This window comes from Apodemus sylvaticus, chromosome 2 (assembly GCF_947179515.1).
Source record: "Apodemus sylvaticus chromosome 2, mApoSyl1.1, whole genome shotgun sequence".
In the NCBI taxonomy this organism is placed as follows: Eukaryota; Metazoa; Chordata; class Mammalia; order Rodentia; family Muridae; genus Apodemus; species Apodemus sylvaticus.
Genome location: NC_067473.1, coordinates 93,960,327 through 93,977,284, shown reverse-complemented (window position 1 = coordinate 93,977,284; position 16,958 = coordinate 93,960,327). Strand labels below are relative to the sequence as shown.

The window sequence follows — 16,958 nt, the reverse complement described above, 5'->3', positions numbered from 1 at the left end:
CTATGATACCTGAGAAGCACTTTGAGTGGGTGATTCATGAGGAGAAGCAGATGGAGCAGCCAAGTCTCTCACTTCTGCTTCCATGGGGTTTATGTTATGACTTGTATCACTGTGGGAGGGTATTCATCATACTGTAGACAGTAATAGATTCCCATATCTTCAGACTCCACATTGCTGATGGTGAGAGAAAAATCTGACCCAGATCCACTGCCGCTGAACCTTGTTGGGACCCCATCTTCCCGGCTGGTTGCATCATAGATCATGAGCTTAGGAGATTTCCCTGGTTTTTGCTGGTACCAGTTTAAATAAATGCTAATATCCTGACTTGACTTGCAAGTGATACTGACTCTCTCTCCCAGAGAGGCAGACATGGATGGAGACTGGGTCATCTGGATGTCACATCTGGCTCCTAGGAGTGGAGATATAATGAATATCCACATAGGTAAGCATGATAAAAGAGGACAACCCCCAAATGTCAGTCAACACTAATCACTTTGTAACAGTGAAAATCCCATTTTAGTTCATTTTACCTGGAAACCAGAGCAACAAGAACCCAAGAAACTGAGCAGGAGTCCTCATGTCCATGCTGAGTCCTGACTGCAATGACTATGCCACAGTACACATGTGACTGGTTTATGAAGAAGTCCCCAAGGTGGTGCAGTGAGGGCATGCAAATCATTAAGAACCAGTTAGCACTGGACACAGGTGCAATGATTACACATCTCAACACTTAGCACAAGCTCAGTGTCCCCAGATGCCTAAGGTCAAACCACTTGTATGTCTCCAGAGAATTTCTTTGCAAAGATTAAAATTATAGCTGATAACTCTAACATTTGTAGTCTCTATTTTGAACAGCATATTTCAAAGGCATACTAGGCTATTCAACATAGAAGAAACTATAAGACTTTTAACTTACTCAAATAATTCTATTTGGTTAAAAAATTACTAAGTGTTCCCCTTGTGAATTGTTTGGGGTAGACATTTCTTGAAATTAAAAGGATAATTTGTCATTACCATTTTACTGATTTAAAACATGAGATTTTACAGCATTAACTTTGCTACTACAGTTCAAAGTGAAGAAATACATTGCATATGCACATATGACACCTTGATCTGACCAATCTGTGTTACCTGAATTTCGGACTCAATGTGAAGATCTGGGTACATTCCTATTCAGAGACTGACTGGGTACAACTTTTGCTCAGTTTGGGATGCACCATATTTTCCTCTTTTCTACCATTTGCTGCTATTTCCCATATTTTCTCAGCATAGAGGATGACTAGTGATGATAAAATTGAGTACTATGACAAAAAACACTGCTATTTTCATATTTTGTTCTCGAGCAGTAATTGGAGGCTTTATCCTCATTCATGCAGCAGCTTTGCTGTCTACATGTAGGTCCCAGTCTCCAAACAAGCTATGATGCATAAATGTTTGCACATACTTTTTTGAAAAGCGGGTTCTTTTATTGAAAAAAAGTAAAAACATTTTATGATAAAATTAAAGATTTACATGGAAAATATTTCTGATAAAATAGCAGAGATATATAGAAAACACTTTAAAATTGACAATTTTCATGGAAAATAAAAGAGTAAAACGGTAGACATAAAAAACATGACTAAATTAATTTTAAAAGGTGATAGAAACATTTTATGATAGAATTGAAGATTTATGAGGAAAGTATCTTATAAAATTGTAGAAAATGTAGAAAAACATGTTAAAATGGAAGATTATCATGGAAATTTTCATATAGATATAATAATGGTAGATGGCAGCATATCAGCAATCTGTGCCAGAGGAAACCCAGTCATCCAGTGTTGCAGAAATAGCCTTACAGGCTCACAAGAGGTTAAAGCCTGGTCACTGACAACAAGACCAACTAACTCCAGTGATAACTAGATGGCAAAGGAAAATGTAGGAACGTTGTTGTCACAGGTTGGTCAGGGACAACAAGACCAACTAACTCCAGTAAGAACTAGATGGCAAAGGAAAATGTAGGAACGTTACTAAAAGAAATCAAGGCAATATGGCAGCATCAGAAGCCAATTCTCCAAAAACACAAGTCCTGGATACACCAACACACCAGAAAAACAAGATTTGGATTTAAAATCACTGGTCATGATGCTGTTAGAGGAACACATGAAGGACGTAAAAAATCTCTTAAAGAAATTCAGGAGAAAATGGATCAAAAGTTAGAAGCCCTAACAAGGGAAACACAAAAATCATTTAAAGAAATTCAGGAGAATATGGATCAAAACATAGAAGCCAATAAGGAGGAAATGCACAAATCACTTAAAGAAATACAGGAGAACTTTAGTCAAGAGGCAGAAGTCATGAAAGAGAAAACACAAAAATCTCTTAAAGAATTACAGGAAAACACAAACAAAAAAGACATAGAAGGAGCTGAGCAAAACCATACAGAATCTAAAAACAGAAGAAGAAACAAATAAGAAATCGCAAAGGAAGACAACTTTGGAGATAGAAAACCTTGGGAAGAAATCAGGGACCATAAATGCAAATATCAACAACAGAATACAAGAGATAGAAGAAAGAATCTCAGATGCGGAAGATACCATAGAAACCATGGACTCGAGAGTCAAAGAAAATGCAAAATGCAAAAAGCTTGTATCCCAAAACATCCAAGAAATCCAGGACACAATGAGAAGACCAAACCTAAGGATTATAGGTATAGATGAGAGTGAAGATTTACAACTTAAAGGGCCAGCAAATATCTTCAACAAAATTATGGAAGAAAACTTCCCTAACCTAAAAAGAGAGATGCCCGTGTATATAAAAGAAGCCTACAGAACTCCAAACAGACTGGACCAGAACAGAAATACCTCCCGTCACATAATAATCAAAACCCCAAATGTACTAAACAAAGAAAGAATATTAAAAGCAGTAAAAGAAAAAGGACAAGTAACATATAAAGGAAGACCTATCAGAATTACACCAGACTTCTCACCAGAGACCATGAAACCTAGAAGATCCTGGGCAGAACTCATGCAGACTCTAAGGGTACACAAATGCCAGCCAAGAGTACTATATCCAGCAAAACTCCCAATCACTATAGATGGAGAAACCAAGATATTCCATGACAAAACCAAATTTACACAATATCTTTCCACAAATCCAGCCCTACAAAGGATAATAGGGGAGAAACACCAATAAAAGGAGGGAAACTACACACTGGGAAAAGCAAGATAGTAACCTTCTTTCATCAAACCCAGAAGAAGATAACCACTCAAATATAAAATTAACATCAAAAAAGATAGGAAGCAATAATCACTATTCCTTAATATCTCTTAACATCAATGGACTCAATTCCCCAATAAAAAGACATAGTCTAACAGACTGGATAAGGAAACAGGATCCTACATTTTGCTGAATACAGGAAACACAACTCAGTGTCAAAGACAAAAACTACCTTAGAGTAAAAGTCTGGAAGACAATTCTACAAGCAAATGGTTTCAGGAAACAAGCCAGAGTAACCATTCTAATATCAGATAAAATTGACTTTCAACCTAAAGTCATCAAAAGAAACACAAAAGGACACTTCTTGCTGGTCAAAGGAAAAATTCACCAAGAAGAACTCTCAATTCTGAACATATATGCTCCAAATGCAAGGGCACCCTCATTCATAAAAGAAACTTTACTAAAGCTCAAAGCACACATTGCATCTAACACAATAATTGTGGGTGATTTCGACACCCTACTCTCCTCAATAGAAGACAGAAACTAAACAGGGACACAGTGAAACTAATTGAAGCTTTGGTCCAATTGGATTTAACAGATATATATATAGAGAACATTTCATCCCAAAGAAAAAGAATATACCTTTTTCTCAGTACCTCATGGTACCTTCTCCAAAATTGATCATATAGTTGGTCACAAGATAGACCTCAACAAATATAAGACGATCAAAATAATCCAATGCCTCCTATCAGATCACTATGAAGTAAAAGTGGTCTTCAATAACAACAAAAACACCAGAAAGCCCACATACACATGGAAACTGAACAATACTCTACTCAATGATACCTTGGTCAAGGAAGATACAAAGAAAGAAATCACAGAAGCCACATCAGAACTCTGCCTCCCGCCAGTCAGTTACGAGGGCTCCATATTGGTTCTCGGTCGCCAGAGAAATCAGACTGAGGTACGCAAATATAACCCGAGACCAACATCGCGGGGGTCTAAGCCCGACGGGCATTGGCCTGCACCCAGGCCCTGGGCTGATGGGGAGCCACCGGGGTGCAAACCCGGCCAGGAGGTCCCCCCCCCCCCGGCCGGCACGCGCACCACCGCCATTTTGCCTAAGGGAAGCCAGAGAGACCTAGCAGGCCAAACCAAACCGGCTAACAAGCATAGCCAGAGGCGGACATAGCAGGGGTCTCAGACGGTCAGGCCCTGGACTGCCCCCAGGCCCTGGGCTGCTCGGTGGGCCATCTGTGTGCCGACCCGGCCAGGAGGTTGTTTATCCGGGCCAGTTTGCGCACCACCGCCATTTTGCCTACGGGAAGCCAGAGAGACCTAGCAGGCAAAACCAAACCAGCTAACAGGCATAGCCCGAGGCAGACATAGCAGGGGTCTCAGACGTCAGGCCCTGGACTGCCCCCAGGCCCTGGGCTGCTCGGTGGGCCATCTGTGTTCTGACCCAGCCAGGAGGATGTTAGCCCAGCAGACTCTCCCAGCACTCTCAGGGAGCGCGCACGCCACCATCCTAGCCACCTGACAGACCCAATTAACACTCACAGCTGAGGGGAACTTTGCTCCGACATTGGCCTGCCAGGCTTTTGCCTAGACTCAGGGCCTGAGCAGCTAGGCTAGCCTTGTGTGCACCAACCCGGTTGGGAGTTCTGCTGCCCAGCAGAGAGATCAGCATGCAGAAAATGTCCCTGCAGCATACAGCCTCAGCACTCCCTGAAGGAGCAAAAGGGCACCTTCTGGCTCACAGACACAATCTGGGGCAAAGAACACTAGGGCTGCAAGGGCACCCAAGAGGAGGAAAGCACATCAGCAATCTGCAACAGGGGAAACCCTGCCCTCCAGTGTTGCAGAAATAGCCCTAGAGCCTCTCAGGAGTCTGAAACACCAGCCGGAGACAAGACCAATTAGCTCCAGAGAACAAGATGGCAAAGGGCAAACGCAGGAACGCTACTAACAGAAATCTAGGCAATATGGCAGCATCTGAACCAAACTCTCCAACATCAGCAAGTCCTGGTTATGCCAACACACCAGAGAAACAAGATTTGGATTTAAAATCACTGTTCATGATGCTGCTAGAAGAACACAAAAAGGACATAAATGAATCTCTTAAAGCAATACAGGGGAACATGAATAAGCTAGAAACATGTTTAATGGAAACACAAAAAAACACTTAAAGAAATGCAGGAGAATAAGGCCCAAGAGATAGAAGCCAATAAAGAAGAAAGGCAAAAAAAACTTAAAGAAATGCAGGAGAACTTGAGTCAACAGGCAGAAGTCATGAAAGAGGAAACACAAAAATCTCTTAAAGAAATACAGGAAAACACAGACAAACAAATGATGGAACTGAGCAAAACCATCCTGGACCTAAAAACAGAAGTAGAAACAACTAAGAAATCACAAAGGGAGACAACTTTGGAGATAGAAAACCTTGAGAAGAAATCAGGGGCCATAGATGCAAATATAAACAACAGAATACAAGAGATGAAAGAAAGAATCTCAGATGCCGAAGATACCATAGAAACCATTGACTCAACTGTCAAAGAAAATGAAAAATGCAAAAAGCTTGTATCCCAGAACATCCAGGAAATGCAGGATACAATGAGAAGACCAAAACTAAGGATTATAGGTATAGATGAGAGTGAAGATTTACAACAGAAGGGGCCAGCAAATATCTTCAACAAAATTATGGAAGAAAACTTTCCTAACTTAAAGAGAGAGATGCCTATGAATATACAAGAAGCCTACAGAACTCCAAACAGACTGGACCTGAGCAGAAATACCTCTCGTCACATAATAATCAAAACCCCAAATGCACTAAACAAAGAAAGAATATTAAAGGCAGTAAGAGAGAAAGGCCAAGTAACATATAAAGGAAGACCTATCAGAATCACACCAGACTTCTCACCAGAGACCATGAAAGCTAGAAGATCCTGGGCAGAACTCATGCAGACTCTAAGAGAACACAAATGTCAGCCAAGACTACTATACCCAGCAAAACTCTCATTCACCATAGATGGAGAAACCAAGATATTCCATGACAAAACCAAATTTACACAATATTTTTCCACAAACCCAGCTCTGCAAAGAATAATAGGAGGAAAACTCCAATACACGGAGGGAAACTACACCCTGGAAAAAGCAAGATAGTTACCTTCCTTCATCAAACCCAAAAGAAGATAACCACTCAAATATAAAAATAACATCAAAAATGATAGGAAGTAATAATCACTATTCCCTAATATCTCTTAACATCAATGGTCTCAATTCCCCAATAAAAAGACACAGACTAACAGACTGGATAAGGAAACAGGACCCTACAATTTGCTGTATACAGGAGACACACCTCAGTGTCAAAGATAAAAACTACCTTAGAGTAAAAGGCTGGAAGACAATCTTACAAGTCAATGGTCACAGGAAACGAGCAGGAGTAGCCATTCTAATATCAGATAAAATTGACTTTCAACCTAAAGTCATCAAAAGAGACACAGAAGGACATTTCTTGCTGGTCAAAGGAAAAATCCACCAAGAAGAACTTTCAATTCTGAACATCTATGCGCCAAATGCAAGGGCACCCTCATTCGTAAAAGAAACTTTACTAAAGCTCAAAGCATACATTGCACCTAACACAATAATTGGGGGGGACTTCAACACTCCACTTTCCTCAATGGACCGATCGGGAAAACAGAAACTAAACAGGGACACAGTAAAACTAATTGAAGCTTTGGAGCAATTGGAATTGACTGATATTTATAGAACATTTCACCCTAAAGCAAAAGAATATACCTTTTTCTCAGCACCTCATGGTACCTTCTCCAAAATCGACCATATAATTGGACACAAGGCAGACCTCAACAAATATAAGAAGATCGAACTAATCCCATGCCTCCTATCAGATCACTATGGAGTAAAAGTGATCTTCAATAGCAACAAAAACAACAGAAAACCTACATACACGTGGAAACTGAATAATATTCTACTCAATGATACCTTGGTCAAGGAAGAAATAAAGAAAGAAATTAAAGACTTTTTAGAACACAATGAAAATGAAAACACAACATACCCAAACCTATGGGACACAATGAAAGCAGTGCTAAGAGGAATACTCATAGCCCTGAGTGCCTCCAAAAAGAAAATGGAGAGAGCATACATTACCAGCTTAATGACACACCTGAAAGTCCTGGAACAAAAAGAAGCTATTTCACCCAGGAGGAGTAGAAGGCAGGAAATCATCAAACTCAGGGCCGAAGTCAATGAAGTAGAAACAAAGAGAACCATACAAAAAATCAACAAAACCAGGAGCTGGTTCTTTGAGAAAATCAACAAGATAGATAAACCCTTAGCCAGACTGACCAAAGGGCACAGAGAAAGTATCCAAATTAACAAACTTAGAAATGAAAAGGGAGATATAACAACGGAAACTGAGGAAATCCAAAAAATCATCAGATCCTACTACAAGAGACTGTACTCAACACAACTGGAGAATCTGGAGGAAATGGACAATTTCCTTGACAGATACCAAATACCAAAATTAAATCAGGACCAACTAGACCATCTAAACAGTTCCATAATGCCTAAAGAAATAGAAGGAGTCATAGAAAGTCGTCCAACCAAAAAAAGCACAGGATCAGATGGTTCCAGTGCAGAATTCTATCAGACCTTCAAAGAAGAGTTAACACCAATACTCTTCAAACTATTCCACAAAATAGAAACAGAAGGAACACTACCCAACTCCTTCTACGAAGCCACAATTACACTGATACCAAAGCCACACAAAGATCCAACAAAGAAAGAGAACTTCAGACCAATTTCCCTTATGAACATCGATGCAAAAATACTCAATAAAATTCTTGCCAACCGAATCCAAGAACACATCAAAATGATCATCCACCATGATCAAGTAGGCTTTATCCCGGGAATGCAGGGTTGGTTCAATATACGGAAAAACATCAATGCAATCCACTACATAAACAAACTCAAAGAACAAAACCACATGGTCATTTCATTGGATGCTGAAAAAGCATTTGACAAAATTCAGCATCCTTTCATGCTTAAAGTTTTGGAGAAAACAAGAATTCAAGGCCCATACCTAAACATAGTAAAAGCAATATACAGCAAACCGGTAGCCAGCATCAAACTAAATGGAGAGAAACTTGAAGCAATCCCACTGAAATCAGGGACCAGACAAGGCTGCCCCCTTTCTCCTTATCTTTTCAATATTGTACTTGAGGTACTAGCTCAGGCAATTTGACAACATAAGGAGGTCAAAGGGATAAAAATTGGAAAGGAAGAAGTCAAACTATCATTATTTGCAGACGACATGATAGTCTACCTAAGTGACCCAAAAAACTCCACTAGAGAGCTCCTACAGCTGATAAACAACTTCAGCAAAGTGGCTGGTTATAAAATCAACTCAAGCAAATCAGTGGCCTTCCTATACTCAAAGGATAAGCAGGCTGAGAAAGAAATTAGGGAAATGACCCCCTTCACAATAGCCACAAACAGTATAAAGTATCTTGGGGTGACTCTTACCAAACATGTGAAAGATGTGTATGACAAGAACTTCAAGACTCTGAAGAAGGAAATGGAAGAAGACCTCTAAAAATGGGAAAACCTCCCATGCTCATGGATCGGTAGAGTCAATATAGTTAAAATGGCCATTTTGCCAAAAGCAATATACAGATTCAATGCAATACCCATCAAAATCCCAACTCAATTCTTCACAGAGTTAGAAAGAGCAATTATCAAATTCATCTGGAACAACAAAAAACCCAGGATAGCTAAAACTATTCTCAGCAACAAAGGAAAATCTGGGGGAATCAGTATCCCTGACCTCAAGCAATACTACAGAGCAATAGTGTTAAAAACTGCATGGTATTGGTACAGTGACAGGCAGGAGGATCAATGGAACAGGACTGAAGATCCAGAAATGAACCCACACACCTATGGCCACTTGATCCTCGACAAAGAGGCTGAAAACATCCAATGGAAAAAAGATAGCCTTTTCAACAAATGGTGCTAGTTCAACTGGAGGGCAGCATGCAGAAGAATGCGAATTGATCCATTCTTGTCTCCTTGTACTAAGCTCAAATCCAAATGGATCAAGGACCTCCACATAAAGCCAGACATTCTGAAGCTAATTGAAAAGAAACTGGGGAAGACCCTTGAGGACATCGGTACAGGGAGAAAGTTTCTGAACAGAACACCAATAGCGTATGCTCTAAGAGCAAGAATTGACAAATGGGACCTCATAAAATTACAAAGTTTCTGTAAGGCAAAGGACACCATCAAGAGGACAAATCGGCAACCAACACATTGGAAAAAGATCTTCACCAATCCTACATCAGATAGAGGGCTAATATCCAATATATATAAAGAACTCAAGAGGTTAGACTCCAGAAAACCAAACAACCCTATTAAAAAATGGGGTACAGAGTTAAACAAAGAATTCTCACCTGAAGAACTTCGGATGGCGGAGAAGCATCTTAAAAAATGCTCAACTTCATTAGTCATTAGGGAAATGCAAAGCAAAACAACCCTGAGATTTCACCTTACACCAGTGAGAATGGCTAAGATTAAAAATTCAGGAGACAGCAGGTGTTGGAGAGGGTGTGGAGAAAGAGGAACACTCCTCCACTGCTGGTGGGGTTGCAAATTGGTACAACCACTCTGGAAAGCAATCTGGCGGTTCCTCCGAAAACTGGGCACCTCACTTCCAGAAGATCCTGCTATACCACTCCTGGGCATATACCCAGAGGATTCCTCACCATGTAATAAGGATACATGCTCTTCTATGTTCATAGCAGCCCTATTTATAATTGCCAGATGCTGGAAAGAACCCAGGTATCCCTCAACAGAAGAGTTGATGCAAAAAATGTGGTATATCTACACAATGGAGTACTATTCAGCCATTAGAAACAATGAATTCATGAAATTCTTAGGCAAATGGATGGAGCTAGAGAACATCATACTAAGTGAGGTAACCCAGACTCAAAAGGTGAATCATGGTATGCACTCACTAATAAGTGGATATTAACCTAGAAAACTGGAATACTCAAAACATAATCCACACATCAAATGAGATACAAGAAGAAAGGAGGAGTGCCCCCTGGTTCTGGAAAGACTCAGTGAAGCAGTATTTGACAAAACCAGAACGGGGAAGTGGGAAGGGGTGGGTGGGAGGACAGGGGAAGAGAAGGGGGCTTACGGGACTTTCGGGGAGTGGGGGGCTAGAAAAGGGGAAATCATTTGAAATGTAAATAAATTATATCGAATAAAAAAAATTTAAACATTAAAAAAAAGAAAGAAATCAAAGACTTTTTAGAATTTAATGAAAATGAAGGCAAAACATACCCAAATTTATGGGACACAATGAAAGCAGTGCTAAGAGGAAAACTTATAGCCCTGAGTGCCTCCAAAAAGAAAATGGAGAGAGCATACACTAGAAGCTTAGCAGCACAACTGAAAGATCTGAAAAAAAAAGAGAAGCTAATTCACGCAGGAGGAGAAGAAGACAGGAAATCATCAAACTCAGGGATGAAATCAATCAAGTAGAAACAAAGAGAACCATACAAAGAATCAACAAAACCAGGAGCTGGTTCTTTGAGAAAATAACAAAATAGATAAACCCTTAGCCAGACTAACCAAAGGGCACAGAGACAGTATCCAAATCAGCAAACTTAGAAATGAAAAGGGAGATATAACAACAGAAACTGAGGAAATTCAAAAAATGATCAGATCCTACTACAATAGCCTATACTCAATACAACTGGAGAATCTGGAGGGAATGGACAATTTCTTAGATACCAAATACCAAAATTAAATCAGGATCAAATAGATGATCTGAACAGTCCCATAACCTCTAAAAAAAAATAGAAGGGGTCATAGAAAGCCTTCAAAACAAAAAAAGCACAGGACTGGCAGAATTCTATCAGACCTTCGAAGAAAACTTAACAGCAATACTCTTCAAACTATTCCACAAAATAGAAACAAAAGGAACACTGCCCAACTCCTTCTACAAAGCCACAATTATGCTGATACCAAAACCACACAAAGATCCAACAAAGAAAGAGAACTTCAGGCCAATTTCCTTTATGAATATCGATGCAAAAATACTCAAAAAAATTCTTGCCCACTGAATCCAAAAACACATCAAAATGATCATCCACCATGATCAAGTGGGCTTCATCCCAGGGATGCAGGGATGGTTCAAAATACGGAAATCCATCAATGCTATCCACTACATAAACAAACTAGAAGAAAAAAATCACAAAGTCAGTTCATTAGATGCTGAAAAAGCATTTGACAAAATTTAGCATCCTTTCATGCTAAAAGTCTTGGAAAGAACAGGAATTCAAGGCCCATACCTAAACCTACAGCAAACTGGTAGCCAAGATACCAGTTTCCCTCTTCTTGATATCCAAGAAGAGGGAAAGAGAGGGTCCTGGTTCCGAAAAGAGTTGATCCAGCATTTTAGGGGAGTACCAGGGCAGGGAAATGGGAGGGGGTAATTGGGAAATGAGCGGAGGGAAGAGGGCTTATGAGACCGATGGGGGAACCTGGAAAAGTGGAAGCATTCAGAATGTAAACAAAGAATATAGAAAATATAAATAAATAGATAAATAAATAAATAAATAAATAAATAAATAAATAAATAAATAAATAAATTACAAAATTTAGCATCCTTTCATGCTAAAAGTCTTGGAAAGAACAGGAATTCAAGGCCCATACCTAAACCTACAGCAAACTGGTAGCCAAGATACCAGTTTCCCTCTTCTTGATACCCAAGAAGAGGGAAAGAGAGGGTCCTGGTTCCGAAAAGAGTTGATCCAGCATTTTAGGGGAGTACCAGGGCAAGGAAATGGGAGGGGGTAATTGGGAAATGAGCGGAGGGAAGAGGGCTTATGAGACCGATGGGGGAACCTGGAAAAGTGGAAGCATTCAGAATGTAAACAAAGAATATAGAAAATATAAATAAATAGATAAATAAATAAATAAATAAATAAATAAATTACAAAAAAAGATATTAAGGAATAATGATTGCTTTTACTTTTGATGTTATTTTTATATTTATGTGGTTACCTTCTTTTGCGTTTGTTGGAAAATTACTTTCTTGTTCTTTCTAGGGTGTAGTTTTCCTTGTTGTGATGGCATTTTCCATCTATTATCCTTTGTAGGGCTGGATTTGTGGAAAGAAATTGTGTAAATTTGGTTTTATCATGAAATATCTTGGTTTCTTCATCTATGGTGATTGAGAGTTTTGCTGGGTATAGTAGTCTGGGCTAGCATTTGTGTTCTCTTAGGGTCTGTATGAGATCTGCCAAGAATATTCTAGCTTTCATTCTGTCTGGTGAGAAGTCTGATATAATTCTGATAGGCCTCCCTTTATAAGTTACCTGCTCTGTTTCCCTCACTGCTTTTAATATTGTGTCTTTATTTAGTGCATTTGGTGTTTAGATTATTATGTGACAGGAGGACTTTCTGTTGTGGTCCAGGCTGTTTGGAGTTCCGTAGGCTTCTTGTATGTTCATGGGCATCTCTTTCTTTAGGTTAGGGAAGTTTTCTTCTTCTTCTTCTTCTTCTTCTTCTTCTTCTTCTTCTTCTTCTTCTTCTTCTTCTTCTTCTTCTTTTGTTTGTTTGTTTGGTTGGTTGGTTGGTTTGGTTTGTTTTTTTTTTTTTGAAGGGGGGTGTTTTTTGAGACAGGTTTTCTCTGTATAGCCCTGGCTGCCCTGGAACTCCCTGTGTAGACCAGGCTGTCCTCAAACTCAGAAATCCACTTACCTGTGCCTCCCAAATGCTGGGATTAAAGGTGTGTGCCACCACTGCCTGGCTGGGAAATTTTCTTCTATAATTTTGTTGAAGATATTTACTAGCTCTTTAAGTTGAAAATCTCTCTTCTATTCCTGTAATACTTAGGTTTGGTCTTCTCATTATGTCCTGGATTTCCTGTATATTTTGGGTTATAAGCTTTATGCATTTTGCATTTTCTTTGACTATAGAGTCAATGTTTTCTATGGAATCTTCAGTATCTGAGATTCTTTCTTCTATATCTTGTATTCTGTTGTTGATGCTTGTATCTATGACTCCTGATTTCTTTCTAAACTTTTCTGTCTCCAGACTTGTCTCCCTTTGTGATTTCTTCATTGTTTCTACTTCCGATTTGAGATCCTGGATGGTTTTGTTTAGTTCCTTCACTTGATTGACTGTGTTTTCCTGTTATTCTTTAAGGGATTTTTGTGTTTTCTCTTTAAGGGCTTCTGCCTGTTGACCCATGTTCTTCTGGGTTTCTGTAAGGGAATTATTTAAGTCCTTCTTAAAGGGCTCTATCAGCATCATGAGATACAATTTTAAATCCAACTCTTGCTTTTCCAGTGTGTTGGGAGAACTGAATTTTGATGTTGCCATGTAACCTTGGTTTCTGTTGGTAGGGTTCTTATGCTTACCTTTCACCATCTGGTTATCTCTGTTGTTAGTTGGTCTCTGACTGGAGCTTGTTCCTGATGTGGGCCTATAAGCCTGTGTCCATACTCCAGGGAGACCAACTCTCTTCTGGCAGAGTCTGTGCACAAAAGGCTGTGGAGCCCTGTGGCTCTCTGGTGCAAATGGCAGCCTGAAGATCTCTGACACATCTGCTCCAGTGATCATCTGCCCAGTACTTAAGGTGGAGATCTCACCTCTGCACTCAGAAGTGAAAGTGCTGCTGGGAGAAAACTCTCTTCTGGCAGGCCATGCATAGAAGGCTATGGAGCCGCCCGTATCCCTGGTGCAAATGGCCAGGTTTGTACATCCTTATAACACAAATATTGGATACCACGGATCAGACATCTATGTGTTTATTATGACCACCCAAACTTATTAGGCATGAAGAGACATATGATGTATTCAATACTCCATCTGGAATCCAGGGAGTCCTTGGGTCTTTCAGAAACTAACAATACAAGGCCCCACAATGTTGCAGCATAAGTCTGAACATACTGATTATCTTAGGGCCTGGGCTTGAGTGACAGGTGAGAACAAACACATAGTCATAAGGCAGCTTCTTCAGTATACAGAGCACCATCCCCACCAGGAGTACCATGCAGCATCTTTGAGATGGACTGATAGAAATACTGCCTCTTCCCTACATGCTCTTTCTGCTGATACCTAACACCTGTGTCTGTGTCTCTTTGATTTGTGAGACTTGGAAGACATTTCTGAGTTCTCATATGATAGCCCCAGAATCTGACGAAGATTTGCTCAGGACACTTTCAGTGACTGTTAATAGGAGGACGACAGTTCCTTTCATCTTAAAACAAGTGAATAATTCACATGCAGAGCATCTGGGATCTGAATACTTACCACAACTTCCTTTAATTATATGTTCAAATATGAAGGGAATTTCAGAAACACTCAATGTTCCATTATCAATAGATCTTAGATTGCATTAAGTGCTAAATGATTTTGTTTTGGATTATACCTTCCTTTGAAAGTGTGCATTGATAGCTTTACAGTTAGCATTGCTGCCTTCCAAAAACATTTGACAACATCTTTAGAGACTCTAACTCAAACATATTGAATAAATACCTGGACATGTTGAGATTTGTGTGTCTCCATATTCTCTTTATTAATAAATATGAACTTTTTTTCTTAGACTTCAAGGTCATGTTTTAAGAACAGGATACAAGCTAATAGTTCTGGAGTAATGGCGCTCAATGAACCTTCCCATAATTATCCAGGTCTAAGCTCTAGAACTTTTAAAATGAAATTGACATGTCAAAAGGACTTGTCAGGTGTAGGTATGAGTTTAAGATGGCATGTATACTCTAAATTATATGGGTGAGATCAATATAAGCACATGTGTTTTTCTAGTAGGGAGAGAAGGAGTTGAGCTATACAGAGTGTTTGTTACAATGGACAAGAGAACTGTGGGGGATAATGCCCATTGTTCAAGTTAAGGTGGTAGTTTCTTGGAAGAATAAATGTCAGCATTAAACTCTGATACCTGGAGTCTAGAGGATGCCCACAGAACTCCTCTTCATTGAGCTTGATTCACGAGATGGCTAACATCCTGAACAGTAAGGAAATTATATTTTAATCAATTATGAAGCTATGGCATTTAGCCACAGAAAACAATGTCTTTGATTTCTCTAAGCCTGTAGCTTTCCTTAATACTCCAGCATTTCTAGAATTGTTATCAAGTGGGGATAATGTGAAAAGAACTTTAACATGAGAGAGTTTCAGAATTATTCATGGCTATGAAACAATGATTGCCAGCAGTGATTAACTTTGAGGAGAAACTTGAAAAATAAAGGAGGACCTGGTTCTACTCTCACAAAGAATCTCAAGTGTTTACCGATCATGGCTCTGATGTACTGTTTCTGGGCCTGTGTTGACTCAGAGCATGGTGGTAGAGGTTACATGAGATAGAGTAGCTTTGTTAAAGAATGAAAGGATGAAAACAATCTGGAGTGACCATGAAAGAAAATAGAAAAGTTCTAGAAACAAAAACAAAAATCAAAAAATACCTTCTCTTCAGACACACAGCAGTTACATTTTGTTTCTAACTAGATACAGTCTCTTATTTTCTTCTACTTCTTAATGTTTCCGAATTGTATAATCTACTAAAGATTAAGTTTTCAACACAACCACTTGGGAAGACACTATATATTCAAACTATAACATTAATTCTCTAGAGCACAAATGTTTATCTTTGTGTGAAATTAAAAAATGCACTGAGACAAATTATGGCTCTGTCAATTCTTACAGCTCTTGCATTTTGTAAAAGTGAAGTCAAAAGGCACCTGGGAAACTGAAAAATGATTTTAACTATAAGATCATACAAAATCTATACAAAAAGAAGCTGATTATTTTTCTAAGTGTCTGTAATAATGTACTGAGGAATATATTCTGTGTAAATACAACCCGTTCTATAAAGAGAGATGATGTCTCAAAAAGGAAGGAAAGAAGAAACGCAGAACGTGAGCTATGCACTTCCAACAGACAATGGATCCTGGTGAACGTTTTCACTTCTAAAAGAACACATTAAAAAACCTCAAGCAACAAGTGAATGGACACAAGACCATAACCAACAAGTCTAAATGTTAAGTCAGGAGACGCTATGTCTACCCTGGAGAGCATGAAATAGTGGACAGGAAATCACACAAGCTTGGGCCATCCTAAAACTAAAACTTTGTCCTCTCTATTCACATGTTTCTGTCTTGGGTTGGCTTCATTGTCACCCTACACTTTTCAGCAATGACATTGCATGTTCTTTTTTTTTTTTTTTTTTTTTTTTTTTATTCAGGATGTTCTTTTTTTAATTTTTTTTATTCGATATAATTTATTTACATTTCAAATGATTTCCCCTTTTCTAGCCCCCCACTCCCCGAAAGTCCCGTAAGCCCCCTTCTCTTCCCCTGTCCTCCCACCCACCCCTTCCCACTTCCCCGTTCTGGTTTTGTCGAATACTGCTTCACTGAATCTTTCCAGAACCAGGGGCCACTCCTCCTTTCTTCTTGTATCTCATTTGATGTGTGGATTATGTTTTGGGTATTCCAGTTTTCTAGGTTAATATCCACTTATTAGTGAGTGCATACCATGATTCACCTTTTGAGTCTGGGTTACCTCACTTAGTAGGATGTTCTCTAGCTCCATCCATTTGCCTAAGAATTTCATGAATTCATTGTTTCTAATGGCTGAATAGTACTCCATTGTGTAGATATACCACATTTTTTGCATCTACTCGTCTGTTGAGGGATACCTGGGTTCTTTCC

The 16,958-nt window shown here is 39.3% G+C and overlaps 1 gene segment (V, D, J or C); it reads right to left on the bottom strand.

Moving 5' to 3' along the window:
* Positions 1 to 89: 89 nt before the first annotated feature.
* LOC127677949 (Ig kappa chain V-V region L6-like) lies at positions 90 to 634 on the bottom strand. The segment is given in 2 exon segments: positions 90 to 409; positions 531 to 634. Coding segments are annotated over 2 exon segments (375 nt in total).
* Between the last annotated feature and the right edge of the window lie 16,324 nt (positions 635 to 16,958).